Here is a 17,358-nt window from a genome sequence, read left to right as displayed (position 1 = left end):
CTGACCCACGTTCAATTCCAATAATCTTATATCTCTCCATTGTTTAAGCCTCCTTCTCTCTCTCTACACTATTTTGTTGATTTTTGAAAATATTTTCAAGTGCGAACCAAACACCAAAAAATAAAAATTTAAAATTTATTTTTCAAAAAATACATTCAAGATGAAAAATATTTTACACCTAAGGCCCCATTTCAGAAATCTTCTTAAAAAATAAGCAGCTTATTTCATATTTTTAAACTCAAAAATAATGTAAATGAAAAATAATTTTAAATTTTTTTGCACTGTATTAAAAATCTTGATGAAATCTATTAAATAAGATCCATATTGGTAGAAAAATTATTTGCGTAAACATATTAATGGCTTTGTTCTGTTAACAACTTAGTTTTAGTTTTAATTTACTTTTCAATCATTACCCTATTTCTTTCTCCGATCATTACCCTATTTCTCCAATTATTACTTTCTCATCTCTCTCTATCTCTCTCCAATCATTACCCCTATTTTCAATCATTACTCTATTTCTCTCTCCACCTATTACCAAAACTAAACTAAACTAAACTAAACTCCCAACCAAACACAACCATTATTCTTGAGCTTGAAATTACCTTCTTAAAAAATAAGTACTTATTTTACGTTCCGGAACGGGGCAAATCATCACCATTGAGAAAAGAATCTCTTGCTTTATTGTTAGGAAAAGTAAGGATAAAGTAATCACCTCCCATTGGTCTTGATCTGACATGCATGAATGTCTACGAAGCCCAGATTTTTCAAATGATCTTGGATAAGGGTGTCAATTTTGCGATTGCACTTCTGTGCAGCCATTCATTGCTATATTCTTTTAGTCTGATCGGAGGGTTCTTGACGATCTCCCACGGTGAGTGATTTCCTTTGGGTTTGTGATTTTCCTGGTTTGGGCTGATTTCTCTCCTTCATCATCAACTCTGCAAATTGTTTTAGAGCTCCCCGTGTTTTTTGAATCAGTTCTCCAATGTTTTCTTCAGTACTCTTCTAGCTAGGCTCCTTAATACCCCTGTTTAAGTCACTGGAATCTTGCAAACGTTATTACTATTATTATTTTGTGATCTCTGATGATGACGACGACGTCGTTCCATTCTCGTATTGCCAATAAACCCTCTCTTCTGGTTGTGAATGGGATCGATAAACCCAAATCTTGTTGAATTTGGCTGCCCTTTTGTTAGGCCCGTATGAACACGTCCACCGGCTTCCCCTCACCCGAGAAGATTTGATAAAGACATTCCTCATCCATTTCATCAGGTAGATTACCTGGCACCTATGTGTGGGGAAATAATTTTCATAATTCAGTAATGACGCGTACAGATTAGATAATAAAAAAATTCACAAAACTCTACATGGTGGAATTAGGATTTTATCACAACTCTCGCGTCACGAACGTTGGTTGAACTTGTTACAGCACACCTTGCTGTATGCCACGAATACTGCTCGACCGTACCCTACGATCTTCTCTGAACGTCTAGAACACGAGTTGAGTGTGGACTCTATCGTGATCTGTTTGCTCTCTCTCGGTCTCTCGCTATTTCTTGAATAATAGAAAAACCAAGTCACTGACTTAGAGAGTATAACATGTATATATAGAGTTCCGATAGGGACCTAATGAGTAATATATCTGGGTTCCCAGTATAAATAAGAAACTATAATTTCACCAGAATTCTATTTTTTATTTCACTAATTATAATTCATCCCACTATAGAATTATAATTTCACTTCCGTCATTATCTCAATTATATTACGAGCTCAATGATATTAAATACTTAAATATCTTCCCACATTAAGATTACATATACCCGTTAATTAAAATAAATTACTAACAATCTTCTACTTAATTAACATCTTAACCTTGAGACTATTCGCTTAATTTATTCGATATGTCAGATACAAAATCCACCTGCAGGTTTTGACATATTCAAAACTTATAAACTTACTCAAGGGGGTATCATTAATCCTTACTGGGACGTGGATTCCATCAATAATTAATAATAGTCATATATTGTAACGACCCTGATTTTTGGTAAATAAAAATTTCGTTAAATATTTGAATTTTATATTTATTATTATTTTTAATTACTTGGATTGCTTTTAAAATTCTCTTTTAATTTCTATAATTTGTCATAATTAGGTTTTAGTCATTTAAAAATTCATTTTTTGATTAAAAGCCCTACTTGGCTAGTAAAGTTTGTTTCCAACCGATTAGTTGGTGGAACTGGACCACCGATTCACCTAGTTACATTACCCTAACCCTAATTGGACCTTTTAGACCATCTTTGAACCTTATGAATCCCTCCAAATCCTATAGGACCATCAGACCATAAGAGTAATCATTTTTACTCCCATGACAAGTCATTTCAAACCCTAATTATTACCAATATTCCTTTACCTCTTGGTCCATAATTGTTAGGAAAATTTTTATCCCTTGGTTAATAGACTTTTGACTTGCCAATAAGCATGACAAGACAAGTCATACTAAGGGACTCATCATTTGGAAGCAAGACTAGCCTTGCCATGCATGCACACCTATGTTTTAGCCTTAAGCCTAACTATCTTAGGTTTACTTTCCTAGATGAATATATACATGTACTTATATGTATACATATATATGTTTGTGCATAGTGCAAGAGAGAGAGAGAGAGAGAAAGAGAGAGAGAGAAGCAGAAAGGGAGAGAGAGAGAGGGAGGCCGAGAGAGGGGGAGAGAGGTGTAGTGTGTGGTGTGTTTTGGACACTTACACAAGCAACCTTAATAGCCCTAAGCCTATTTACTACATGCCAACCCAGTCTAGTCTTCCAAAGTACAAAGCTAGCTCATGATTATGTTCTTTCTGACAAGCAACCTCTTTTTAGGACTAGACTAGTCAAAAACCCTTCATGATGGCCTAAGATTTGGCCTACAAATGGAAGTGACAAGTCATGGAAGGCTATGACTTGATTGAAAGGCTTGAAATGACAAGAAATGGAGCAAAATTCATGGGAGAGAGAGAGAGAGAGATATGGCTGGCTATGGAGGGAGAGGAGGAGGCCAAGTTTTGGCTATAAATAGCACCCTATGTTTGCCATTCAACTCACACCTTCACCTAGCAACTTCTCTCTCTAAGAAAGTCTTGTATTCTTGTTTTGTTCTTGCTTATTCTTGTTGTTCTTGAAGTTCTTCCTAAGTTCTTCAAGAAACTCTTCCTAAAACACCTTTTCGATCCATAAAGTTCAAGTAGTTTAGTCAAGATCAAGTTTCGAGAGAAACCTTTCTCTTTCGAAACTTCCAGAAGCATACCGTAAGAAGTTACTCCGCCCGGCGTACTTTTCTCTCCGTAGTCGTCACTACCGCCAAGAAGAAAGGTAGGATATTCTTACTCCTATCTCTAAGTATAAGTAGAATCTCTAATCCACTAGCTCTACGTATAATAGAATCGTATGTTGAAAAGTAGAATGTCTAATATAACTTTCTTAAACGTTTTCTCTAAGTAGATAAGGTTATCTATCGGTTATAAAGGTTGGAATGCATGATTATTAACGAACTTATTTTCGCTAAGGGAGGTGTAAACATGTTGGAATAATCGACTTATAACTTTGAATAAACATATGTTGTTTAGAATTTCTCAAAAAGTAAGATAGAACGATTTTCGAAAGATAAGACTTTAATGCTTGATTAGACGTATTCATATTTTGATCTTAGAATGGTTATGAGCATGATTAATAATATTGAGTTGGATGATCTTGTTAGTTTAGTTTCAAGATTTTCATGAATGCTTCGTGCTTGTGAAAAGTCCTACCGCGAAGTCTATGCATGAAAACGAGACACAAAAATTGAGAAAGTAGAAACATGACACCTAAGGTGTGGTTAACGAAAAGACGTGTTTTGAAAATGTGAAATATTTTGGAAACCGCAATGTGGCCGGACATGGTAACCCATTGTGTGGTGTGAATTTTGTGTGCGTTCCAATGGGAATCCGGAATAGCGAAACCATTGTGAGGTTGTGTGCGTTTCCATGGGAACCCGGATCGGCGGAACCATGGTGAGGTGTGGCTTGGTTATCCGCGGAGAGGAGCCAATGCAAATTGTGTGCCAATGGTAACCCAGTGCGACGGAACCATTGTGAGGATACTCGGGAGACCGGAACGGCGGAACCGAGGTTGGGTGTGTAAAACGGATTTTGAAAATGTTGATTTGGAAATCGAAAAGTGAAACGGTGACACGGTTTACGAGATGTCGCGTAGGAGAAACTCAGAAATCTTGGACACCAACGTTAGTTCGAATAATGAATGCGGATGTGTCATTGTTTACTATTTTGTTAGATATGCATGTTCTAAGTGGAAATTGTTGAATTTTATGACAATTGTTTGTAAGTTAAGGGTTAGAGGGTATGAGTTATTCTATTGAGCCTTCGTAGCTCACGGTGTTACCTTTGGTGACCCTAACACATTATATTGGTGGCGACGCCGATATAATGTGTCAGATCTTATAGATGAACAGGGTGAACTGATTGAGCCCATTCAGTAGTCGTTGAAGTTTACCAAACGGCCGTCAAATTCAATTATTTATTAGCCGGACTACAACTAAAGATTTGTATAGTATAGTGAGGAAGTCCGAGTCGATTCACAGAGAGTTCGAATATAGCTTGTTCGGATTGTAGATGTAAGGGTTTTCGGCATTTAGGTGGCCAACTTTTAGTTTTCCTTTGAAAGGTGATAAAAACACTCTTATGGAAAAGACTAGAAATGAGTTTTAACTAAGAATTAAAAGCGGCAAGGCAATGGAGTTTCTAACGCCCGTAACTTAAGCCATCTAACAATTCTCAACGAAAACACGGTTAAATCGCACGGCATAGGCTATCAACCGGAAGATTTAGCTATGAAAATGGTTAGACTTGATATAGAGTTTGAACAACAAGCTTAACACAAGGCGTGACATCGCTCTCGGAACCATGTGAGGGAGCACATGATCACCGGAGATTAACAACGCCAAGACTTGCATTCAAACTAAATATCAAGGTCAAGAACTAGAAGCGTGGTTTAGAAAGCGAGCAAGTTCTTCGGTTCTTTTGGCAAACACGAGGCGAGACATAGCTCATGGAACCATATGTGCAAGCATATGATCACCGGAGGTTAACATCGACAAATTTTGTTACATAAAAAGCGAACCACTCACATTTCCAAACCAAACATCAAGTCTTAAGTTGAGAAAGGCAAGATTAACCAAAGTCACGAAGCATTAATCACCCCGGTGCCAAGCCTAACCAACTACTCACACATAAAGAAAAGACTAGAAAGCATGCTAGAATTGGAAAACATGTTTAACCGATAGAACCGAAAATAAACTTAATTTAAAGAAGAATTTAGTCCGTAACTACAACATTAATACACGAAAAATTAAACAAAATCAAATACTTACTTGAGTTCTTGACGAATTAAAGACAAAAGCTTGAAAGCATAACAATGGAGTTCTTGAAGAGAAAAAGACTAACCTAAAACTAACTACTTACCCTTTTCAAGAGAGAGAGAGGAGAGTATTTATACAATTCAGCATTTTCTCTCCACAAAATATCCCTGAACTTGCCAAAAGTGGCAAGTATTCCATAAATGGAAAGTCCAAAACGCAGTAAAAATATCTGCAGGAGACAAAAGTTGTCGATACCATAGGCTAAGGTATCGATAACATCCTTGAAATGATCCCCCGAAGAAAATTGGTATCGATAACTCCAACAAAATGTTATCGATTCCCTCAGGTCTGGACAACTTGTGGACCAAAATGGAGCAAATGGTATCGATACCATTGAGGATGGTATCGATAACATTCTTCAAAACTGCAGATTTCAGGATGAGGCTTCAGCTTCAGCAAATAGCTCTCAGCACTTCACAGCTCTTCAGCATCTTATTTTCATTCTCTAAACTTAAGTAAAGGCTACATTTTAAATCTTTTTTTTACCTTTCCTTTACTTTAATTTATTTAATGAAAATAAGAAAGTACCCCCCATTTGGAAACAATGGCATTACCAGAATTTCAAGATTTCAATTAAATCAAAATGTCAACCCCTCACTTTTAGTACAAAATGGAAAACTGCACATTTTTCTCAAGAGAAAATGGATCAAAACATGACCTTACTCTTCAAATAAAATCTTGCAACTTTGTAGTTACTCTTAGAAAAATTCAAGGATCAATTACCGCCGTTTTTTATCTCGAAAATTGATACTTTTTCAGAAAGTCATTTTTCCATACTTAGACAGATTTTAAGGGGCCGACAGGATCTTCGGGTACTTGGAAACACTTGAGCCATCCATGGCGTTGAAATGCGCCTTATTTGCATGTTTTACCTGAAAACACTAAAAACACACCTTACGTGCAGTATCAAATAAAAGCTAGATAAATGCAAGTTAAAACAACATAAAATGGGACTAGTCGCACCAAATATCAGTAATATTGGGTGCTTATCATGAACTCTACACATTGGAGGCTTTTGGAGACGAGGAGCTGGCCAGGATGGAGGAAGAAGTGGAGCAGTAGATAGAAACCCTAGTCTACCCTCCTTTTGTTGAATAAGAATACTCCTTTGAGATTTATGATGTAATATTGAGCCAGACTCCATTTATTTTGAAATGAAATTGTCTATTTAACGTTTCCAAAATTCGGGGCGTTACATATACATAATGTTGCTACCCAACTCAGCGAGACTATTAACCGTATAAAGATCTCATTTTTTAATGAATCAAAGTCAACAACATTAAATATATACTTCTAATAATTATCTCTGGATTAAGAGCATAAGCATTCATAATAATCACGAGGTTCTAGTTGTCTTATAAAATTAGTACAAAAACAATTACCTCAATGTAGTCCCGTTCAATACACACAAAGTGTACTAACACAATAAGTTAGAATTAGACCATTCCCTGTAGTTAAACAGACCTACTAAACATTGTACTATAGTCTTACCGATGGTGTGTCTAGTTTCATCTAATACTGTGAACCACGTCTTATATTTCACAAGAACCGATGATCTGATCTTCTGTGTGTAAGCCAAACTTTACACACCGGATAATCTACTTTGTAAAATAAAAGACACACATGCACAACATACAATAATATTACGCAAACATTGCCCATAAAAGATTTTGATCAAAAAGAGATAAAACTGATTAATACATAACAATATTAATCCATCATATAAAACCTTAACTTTTAGATTACCTCCTGACAAACTCCCACTAAGACTCAAAGTCATGCTGCCACGCATCTCATTCACATTCTCTCTACGTGACTATCAAAAGTCTTAACCTGTAAGCTGTATGTGAAAGGATCTGCTAGGTTGTTTACCGATGCGATCTTGGACATAGCTATATCACCTCGCTGAACGTTCTCTTGAATCAGATGATACTTACGCTCGACGTGTTTTCCTTCTTATGAGTCAATGACTCTTCAGAGTTAGCAATTCCACCACTTTGTCACAATAAATGTAACAGCTAATTGCATTAAAGGAATCACTTCTAGATCCATCAAGAAGTTTCTAAGCCAACGGCCTCTTTGGCTGCTTAAAAAGCTACTATATACTCGGCCTCCATGGTGGAATCAATCAATGCACGATTGATTGATACTCCTCCAACTTATGACTCCACCTCCTAAGATAAACACATATACGGAGGTAGACTTTCTAGAATCTTTGTCTGACATAAAATCTCTGTGTACCCATAAGGTACCAGACTCTGTGACTGAAACACTAACATATGATCTCTAATTCTTTTTAGATACTTGAGTATATGTTTTACTGTAGTCCAATGCTCTTACGTTGGATTAGACTAAAATCTACTAACCATGTTAACGACAAAACAAATATCAGGTCTAGTACATAGCATAATATAACATTTTTGGCTCTATAACCTTTTGCTGGAAAAAGACCTCTTGGCCATTTTACCTTCTAAACAAGATTTACAGATTGGAAGTTCCTCAACTTCTAATAAATCTAAAGGTTCATCTCTAACTAGTCTAGAAATTCTATTTAGATAATATGACCAAGTCGTAGGTGTCAAAGATACGTTTCGTTTAATTTAGAAGACACCTTTGTCTTAATTATTAGTATTATTCAATTCATTCAGTTGCAATGTAAAAAATATAGGATCAATTATGTAGAGATCTTCCACCAATGAACCAGAATAGATAACACGTTTATTTAACTTAGTAACCACATAGTCACTAAAATAAACGAAATATTCATCTTCAGTCAACTTAGAAACTGAAATCAAGTTTCTTCTAATAGTTGGAACATAAAGATAATCTCTCAAAATTAAACTCATATTATTACTAAGTTTAAAATAATATTTTCTACTACAACTGTTGCCACTTTCGTAGCATTGTTCTATGTAGATAAATCTTTTCATAACTGAGTATTCTAATTTTCTAGAACTCATGCAACAAATTGCAAACATGATTAGTGGCTCCTGTATTTACACACTAGGTACTTGTAGATAACACCACTAAACGTGATTCAACAACTAGTGAAAACAATTTATCCTTATTGTTCACTTTATTGAGATAGAATGAACATTCCTACTTCTAGTGTTCTTTTTGCTTATAGTGAAAACATTTGTCCGCGGACTTTTTCACTCCACATCGAGGCACATGAACTGTCTCCATAGCCTTTTTCTGAGACTTGTTCTGCTTCTTCTTACCTTTCAACTTTGAAGTAGAAGCCTTCTCTGCCACTAACACTGATGGTGGTTTCTTCACAACCAAAAGACCCTCAGTTGCTTAGAGTTCCTTAAGAAATTTCGCCAAAGATAAATGCATTTTGTCATAGAATAGTTCAGGCGAAACTGCTTAAAACTCTCAAAATACAGTGAGTTAAGAATGAAATCGATCTGGGTTTTCCTCATCAATTTCAGCTTCAAGGATCTCTAGTTTATTAAGAAGAGCTATCATATTTAGAACATGATCTTTAATCGGAGTCCCTTTAACATGGGTGATGTTCAACAATTTTTATAAGGTTTTGCTTCATATTACATGGCATTCTCATCAGGTCTAGAAGGGCACACCTCAGACAACACAAATTTGTGCCCCTCAGCAGTTAATACAATATCCAAATTCCTTTTCCAGGTAATAAAATACGGTCCAGTAAGTTTATTTTCTTTGAAAATAATTGCAAGTGGATTGAAAAAACCCATTTTTGAATTTGAGAATCACATAACAACAATTATGAAAGGCAATAAAAACTTGAATTTTATTTTAATATTAGTTCCCTCAACCACATGTTAAAAGAAAAACATTGACAACCCTACATACCGTGAAGAGCATGCCTCGATAGGAAGGTCGTCTACTCTTCATTATTTGTGTAGATGGGCATAACCTTTTAATTTTACAATCTAGACACTAGACCATGCTAAACAAAATTAAATAGCCAATATTGCTTCGGTCCTATAAATAATAACAGTGACTCAAATGGAGAGGATATTTTTATTTATAGCTAAGTATATACTATTACCTAGCTTTTAGACATATTGTTCCGTTATGAACCACCTCAGATGGATAAGTGATCCATACAACAATTATCTTAGAGCTATCCCTTTAGGAAGTTTATACTGATGATGCCACAATTAATGTTGTCCGATAGAGAGGAAGGTTCTGAAACAAACACACAAAATTAATTATATCTTCTACAAACTAGGAATAGAGACCATGAGATTTATCTAAAATAAATTCCCTCTTCCACTTAGTTATTTAAAAAATTTGTGATGGTTATCAAATTTTCTAGTTTGCAAACAAATTGTGATCTAGGTCAAAGGCCAAATATTACTATGTTGTCCTAATATGGTAAACTATCACATATACCAACAATATGAAAACACAAGTAATAAAGAAATACAAGATAAAAGAATCAAACTATTATGGTTAATGATGCAATTCTTAAACGACAAGGAATTTTTCCAAAATTTGAAATACTTAAATGAGAAGGAATCTTTCCATAACATAAACTCCTTAAGTAATAAGGAATCCTTCCATAACTTAAACTCCTTCAGCCATACTTGTGTGGAAGGCTTATATACTTTGAATCAATCAAGGAAACCAAAAATCAATCGTGCTTAACCAAGAAAAAACGCATTTGATATATGCCCGCATAAACTACACAAATTTTAGTATTTTAGCCATATCTTCCTCATCCGACCTCCAATTGAAGTGATTCAAATTGGGTTGGATTTCAAATTCAATTATTTACAACTTTCATAAAGAACAGATCTTCTAATTCTAACATTTACTGAGTCGAAATAAACCTGCAATTAAACCCTACAAATATGAAAAAATCTGTTAGAGAGTCAAAATCGCTTTATCTTCCATATCTATCATCTTCGATCTTCAAATAACCCATTGAATGTCATTCAAATCAAAAAACCATATTACATCGATCTTATGCCTCGATTAGAGTTCACATGCTACGTTCATTATTACAATTACGAAAAAATAATCGTGACACCAAATAAATAACACGTGCTACGTTAATTATTACAATCACGAAAAATAATTGTGGTACTGAATAAATAACAATAGGCACAAATAAAATATCGTGGTATTCAATCACACAAAATCAATCAAAAATTATGTACCATAATAGATGGGTAAGAACGCTGCAAAATAAGGGTTAGCACAGTTCTATGTTCTACCCTCTATATTCTCTGGACAACATGACTTGTTTAATTCATACTCATGATTACAGTCTGCCCTGATACAACTGTTGGGAAACGATTCTCAAAACCCAATAATGACGCGTACAGATTAGACAACAAAAAAAATCGCAAAATCCTACTGTCACGCCTCGCCCCGCCCCGCAGACAGCACCCAAGGTGGGCCTGAGTCAGTACGGCCACGTGGCATTCCACACAAGATCAAACCACACTCCACAACAAATAGAATAAACACCCGGTGGAAGACTTATCACCTTAAAACTTAAAAGTGTCAACGTATTGACTAACCAACCACAACCTCGCATAACCTAAGCGAATCACATCTTATTATTACAAAATCTCAACAACCGAACAACTTATATGAAGCCCATATAACTTAAACGCTCAAAATCCCTTAGTTACAACATATACAAAATCAACTTCTAAATTCACTATCTACAAACCAGTTTATTCATCAACAACACTCGAAACTAATCCAAATACACCCTAACACGTTGACCGGTAGTGGACCCACTCTAAGCCACCTGGTATCTGGCAATCTAAAAAGGAAAATTAGAGTGTGTGAGATATAGAAGTACTCAATAAAATATCACAATACCAGAAGGAATATCCGCATGATCATGAACGCACCAACGTAACTGAAATACTCAAATGTATACAATAGTTATAGCCAATATGTCCACCCAACCAGAGCAGTAATATTCAATGCACAACAACATGAACATAATCACATTACATGCAATGGCACGTTTGCCACATCCCATATACCCAATAAGAGGTGTCCCACATACCATGCTCCCATCCACCGACAATTAGTCGGCATGACATACGACATGATATGCCTCACATACTAACCTTCGGCAGTACAATCAACGTCCAACAAGCATGCATAATTTATCTTACATGCATACCAACAGCCAAACCTCGTGTTCCACACACCATACTCTCAATTATCGTTAAATAATCGATATGACTTACGACATGGTGTTCCTCACACGCACACATTCTCAACATAACAATAGCTAAACAAAGATAGCATCATATAAACCATCACCACAACATTATCTTTTTGAAGATAACTATACTGAAAGCTAAACCACAATTAGGAAGATATATACTCACCACAACAGTAATATCTTATTGAAAAGAATCATATCAAACACACTCACCTTTGTATCGACCGAGGTACACCAAACTTACGGTTTCAGTACCTCCCATTTGACCGGCTTGTTACCTAGCCACAAGCTAACCATATCAGCATATGAATCCCTTAGAATGTTTAAGTAAATATATGATAACACCCCATAATATTTTTACCATGTTAACACATGCCTAAAGGTTAACAAAGCCACCAAATGTCCCCTAATCCAATTTATAACTATTTGATATCAAGTTATAAAGCTAACAAAGTAATAAACGATGTTCAACGAATTTAAACATGTCATCTCAAAGACCTTTAAGTGTCCCCAAGCAAACATAACGCTTAACCATAACATAACTCCAAAATTGGTAAAGAATCCAACTATTCCATCATATTCTGACCATAACTTCTTTTAGGATTAGAATTAGGTCATGAAACCACTACCATTAAAAATTACATTTTCAGTAGATCAATTTTGATATAAAATTTGCTCAGAATAGAGTCGGATGAAAAAGTTATGCTTGTCCGAAGTTCACATGTCTAACTGGTACCGGTAGCACTAAAAACTTGATACCGGTACCAAAAGGTCAAAAACGAAATCTAGATGATTTGGGTACCGATACCACCCGAAACTTGGTATTGGTACCACCTAGGTTTTCAACAAAAATTCAACTCATTCACCCTTTGATTTTCAACCTTTTCTCAACTCAAAAACACATCCGGAACACATCAAAACCCCACGAAACCATACTCAAACACTAAGAACTCAAGAGCTACCTCAAGAACGCATGATTCATACGCCGAAACATGCATCTAAACATCAATTTCAAATGAGATCAAGGAAAGCCATGAGTTAACAATTAACTCCAACCGAAACAACCCAACTTCTCATCAAATAACTATAGCCATATTAATCCCCTTCTCAAATATGAAGTCTAAACCCTAAAACATGGGATTCAACAATCAAAACATGAAATATAACAATCAAGCATGAGATTACCTAAATGATCTTCAATCTTGCCAAGCAAGAACCATTCTAGGTTTTTTCTTCCTTTTCTTCTTCTTTCTCTCTCTCTCTCTCTCTCTCTCTCTCTCTCTCTCTCTCTACTTTAGAAGGGGATGAGAATGAGGTCTCTCTCTCTCTCTCTCTCTCTCTCTCTCTCTCTCTCTACTTCAAAAGGGGATGAGAATGAGGAGATATTTCTCCCAGGATATTTTGATGACACCTAAGGAAAATAATCACATATAAATGAAACCATAAACAACTTATGCTCCAACTCCCAAACCACATAAAACCACCCGTAAGTTCCACCTCCTACGAATCAACCCCAACTTCACATATTAAAATTAAAAATGTGAATTGAAATAACTAAATATCTAGGACCGGTATTACATCTATAAGGTGGAATTAGGATTTTACCACAACTCTTGCGTCACGAACGCTGGTTGAACTTGTTACAACACATCTTGCTCTATGCCACGAATACTGCTCGACCGTACCTTACGATCTTCTACCGTATTCTCCGCACGTCTAGAACACGAGCTGAGTGTGGACTCTATCGTGATCTGTTTACTCTCTCTAGGTTTCTCGCTATTTCATGAATAATAGAAAAACCAAGTCATTGACCTAGAGAGCATAACGTGTATATATAAGACTACGATAGGGACCTAAGGAGTAATAAGTCCGGGCTCCCAGTGTAAATAAGAAGCCCTAATCCCATCAGAATTCTATTTCTTATTTTACTAATTATAATTTATCCCATTACATAATTATAATTGCACTTCCGTCCTTATCTCAATTATATTACAAGCTTCATGATATTAAATATTTAAATATCTCCCCACGTTAAGATTACATATACCCGTTAAATTAAAATAAATTACTGACTCTATGAACAAAGTGACCGAGCTGCCCTGACTATGAACAAAATCAGGTGGATTATCTCTGATTTTCTTTCTGTTGACCAGAGTCCATTGTTGATCATTCTCTCCCTTTTCATTGATGATGCTCACTTTCTCTCTTGTATCTCTCATTCTCTCCCTTTCAATCATTTTCTCTCTCTCTCTCTCAAGCTCGTTGATCCATAATCTATATTTTATTATATAGGGCATGATATAATTTGAATGCGAGTTTTTTTTCCTCCCATATTGTGAGTCGTGAGAAATCATCTGAAACTTTCTAGTATTATACATGTATCTAATGAGAATTTTATAACATGTACATGCATATAAACTTTCATAAACACATATATACAATAAACTTGAATTCTAATATATTTTTATAATTTAAGATATGTATGAACTTCTATAAGTTCTACAAAATAAAAATTTTATTTGCAACAAGAAATGCATGTATGATAGTATATTAGAAAAGATATCTTACATTTTCGACTCGTGAAGATTCAAGAACAAGTTTGAGTTCGACTCAAACTTAGACAAGTTCAACTCGTCAAATTTTCATTGGCCAGGTTCGGGCGCTCGGCTTGAATTCCCTTGAAAACTTAACAAACAAATCTAAATATTATATAGCTCTGTTCGATTTGGCTCGTTAATTTGCTCCCTAACCTTCTAGTCTAACCTTTTCTCCCTAGGGGCATGCATATCGGAGATAAGAACTTCCCTAGCTTTGTGGTGCTCATAATTGGAACAAAAGACCAAAGAGACCACTTTCTTTGGACTTTAGCCCAAGGTGTCTGAACATAAAAGTACGTGGTTTAGCATATACATAGGAAAACATCACTTTACCACCACCTTAGCTTGATATATACATTACAACTCTCTCTCTCTCTCTGCTTGATATATACATTACAACTAACTCTCTCTCTCTCTCTGCTTGATATATACATTACAACTCTCTCTCTCTCTCTCTCTCTCTGTGAGCAAATAAAGAGCTTGTAGTGTATTTCCTTGTCCAACCAGCTAGCATCATCTCTGACATTAATTAAGGTATGGTGGTCCAAGATGATTTATATGCATGTTCAGTTTTGATATTCAGTATGGCTAATTCCGTTTTTTGAAGAGAAAAAGGATAATTTCAGTATGATGCTTATGCCTAAATGTGTACACATTTGCCTCTATGCTACACCTCTCATGTCTGCCTCCAATAAAGGAATGATGTCGTCCGACACCATTCTCTCTTCTTGAATCAACTCCCATATTTGCTGCTAGTCTAGCTATCCACCACCTTGTTGCATTCGTGAAGTGTGTTTCAAGGTGCAACCTGTTGAAGCCATGAGTGTCTTTTGCATTCTTTGATGAGGACTATAACTTTGCTTCTCTTTGTTTAGCTTCTTTTAGTCTTGAAATTTTTTTTGGGTATAGTTTTGAATTTATTTTCCTTCTTTGTTTTTTTTTTTTTTTTGTGTTAAGAGACATAAGGCTCAGTTTCGTTTCTTTTTTGTGTTTTCAATGTCTGATGACCTCACAGGTATCATACATGAGGGTTTCATTCTCAGCATGCAACCAAGCACAACCCATAGTGAGTTTTTCCCAGCAATATCGGAAGGACAAGGTTGTGGTTGTGTTGGGAGCCACCGGCACCGGAAAATCAAGGCTTTCCATTGACTTGGCCACCCGGTTCCCGGCGGAGATAGTAAACTCCGACAAAATGCAAGTCTACAAAGGCCTTGATATAGTCACCAACAAAGTAACCGAGGAGGAGCGCCGCGGAGTGCCCCACCATTTGCTAGGGTTTGTAGACCCTAATGTGGACTTCACCACCCTTGATTTTAGACGTCATGCATCGACTGCTGTTGAATCCATCGTGAGGCACAACCGCCTCCCGATCATCGTCGGTGGTTCCAATTCGTACATCAAGGCACTTGTGAACGATGATGTGGAATTTCAATCAAAATATGAGTGCTGCCTGCTTTGGGTGGATGTATCGTTACCCGTCCTATATACGGTTGTATCAGAACGGGTCGATGAAATGGTAGAGGCAGGTCTGGTAGACGAGGTTAGAGAAATGTTTGATCCGAAAGCCGATTATGGGCATGGAATCCGGCGCGCCATTGGAGTTTCAGAAATGGATCGTCTTTTACGATACGGATCAGATAGAAATGGCAATACCAAAGCTGTGTTACTTGAGGAAGCCATCGAGAAAATCAAGTCCAACACTTGCAAATTGGCCAGTCGCCAGTTGCTAAACATTTTGAGGCTAGAAAACCAACTTGAGTGGAAAATGCACCGTCTTGACGCCACCGAAGCGTTTGCAAAGCGCAGTGGTGGTGGAGATGTTGCAGCCTGGGAGAAGTTTGTGTTGGAGCCAAGCTTTATTATTTTGGACAAGTTCTTGTACAGGAATGGTTTCCGGCCGGCAACCATTGCCACCCCTGCCTTTCACTCCACGACCCCTACGTCCTTCATCATCGGAGCAACTACGCCGATAGTAGCCGCAACAGTTGCAGGCACAACACATTAGCATAACTTATTCAATATATTCTTCTTCTTTCGGCATGGTTTTTTATTTCTTTTTCCTCGGCGAAAATTAGTATTGTGAAAGTCAAGGTTCTAAATATTGTATCAAACAAGGTACTGTTTTTCTCCCTGATACGGAACATACAGATCGATACTGATCAGATATTGAGTACAATTTCGATTTAGCGCTACTACCATATATATATATATATGTATTCATAAATCAGGAAATTTTTCCATGCCGTGCAAATAATCAAACAACAAAAAAAAATCCTTCTCACTCAGTTGAGATAAATTAAGCTTGGTGTGTGAGGCCAAGTGGAAAGCAGAATCTTGACCTGAGAGGAACTGCTGTCGGGGTCGTTAATTAACTGTATATTTGGCGGCTGCACATTTGGAAGCATTTGCCTATACGTGCGGCTTGTAGGACGCATTTGCCTGTACGTGCGGCTTGTAGGACCTGACAAATTTTTCGGTGCTAGGTGGGTATATCTCATGTGGTACCTACTCGGCACATCTGGACTGTCTAATACATTTTTTTGGTACTGGGTGGGTATATCCCATGTGGTACCGGTTCTGCACATCCGAGCAGTCCAATATACTTTTGGACGGCTTGAATTGAAATTCTCTCTTTCCTCTCACCCCAACACTTTCTTTCTCATTTTTTTCTCTCCAAATTTTAGTCATCAAAAAACACAATGGACGGCTCAGATGCACCAAGCAGGCACCACGTGGTACCTACTCGGCACTGAAAAAAAAATTTGTAGGACCTGTATGTGCGATTCAAATGACCTTTACACTAAATCGTTTTGGGACTTAGGGTTCTACTGCCTTTGTTCCAATTTAATTGGGGCTTTTTTACCAATAGGTACAAAAACTTGCACCTAAATTTCCATTAAGGTATAACAGTCTTTTTAATTACCACTAAGTCTAGGCATGTGATAAGAACGTTCTAAGAATTGAGAACATCAGAAAACAAATTACCACTCAGTCTAGGCGTGTGCTGAGAATGTTCTCAATAAGAACGTCTGAGAATAAATTACCTCTAAGTCTAGGCATGTGCTGGCAATGTTCTCAATGCTGAGAACGTATGAGAATGTTCTCAGAATTGAGC

The 17,358-nt window shown here is 36.5% G+C and overlaps 1 protein-coding gene across 2 annotated transcripts; it reads left to right on the top strand.

The window, feature by feature from the left end:
- Positions 1–738: 738 nt before the first annotated feature.
- On the top strand, positions 739–16,429 carry LOC131309761 (adenylate isopentenyltransferase 5, chloroplastic-like). Of its 2 annotated transcripts, none has more exons than XM_058336373.1 (2): positions 739–871; positions 15,256–16,429. In XM_058336373.1, exon 2 carries the CDS (start codon positions 15,265–15,267, stop codon positions 16,246–16,248), a length of 984 nt encoding a protein of 327 aa, XP_058192356.1. In that variant the 5' UTR covers positions 739–871; positions 15,256–15,264; the 3' UTR covers positions 16,249–16,429. The 2 variants fall into 2 exon arrangements, with proteins under 2 accessions (XP_058192356.1, XP_058192349.1); XM_058336366.1 differs by lacking the exon at positions 739–871 and adding an exon at positions 14,564–14,774.
- The last annotated feature ends 929 nt before the right edge of the window (positions 16,430–17,358 follow it).

The sequence above is a fragment of the Rhododendron vialii genome, chromosome 2a (genome assembly GCF_030253575.1).
Source record: "Rhododendron vialii isolate Sample 1 chromosome 2a, ASM3025357v1".
Lineage (NCBI taxonomy): Eukaryota > Viridiplantae > Streptophyta > Magnoliopsida > Ericales > Ericaceae > Rhododendron > Rhododendron vialii.
Note: the sequence above shows the minus strand (reverse complement) of the source record. Positions and strands in the feature narration are given on the sequence as shown.

Bases quoted from the DNA above. Each gene is read 5' to 3' on its own strand.
- LOC131309761 (XM_058336373.1), top strand. From the start codon at position 15,265: ATGAGGGTTTCATTCTCAGCATGCAACCAAGCACAACCCATAGTGAGT.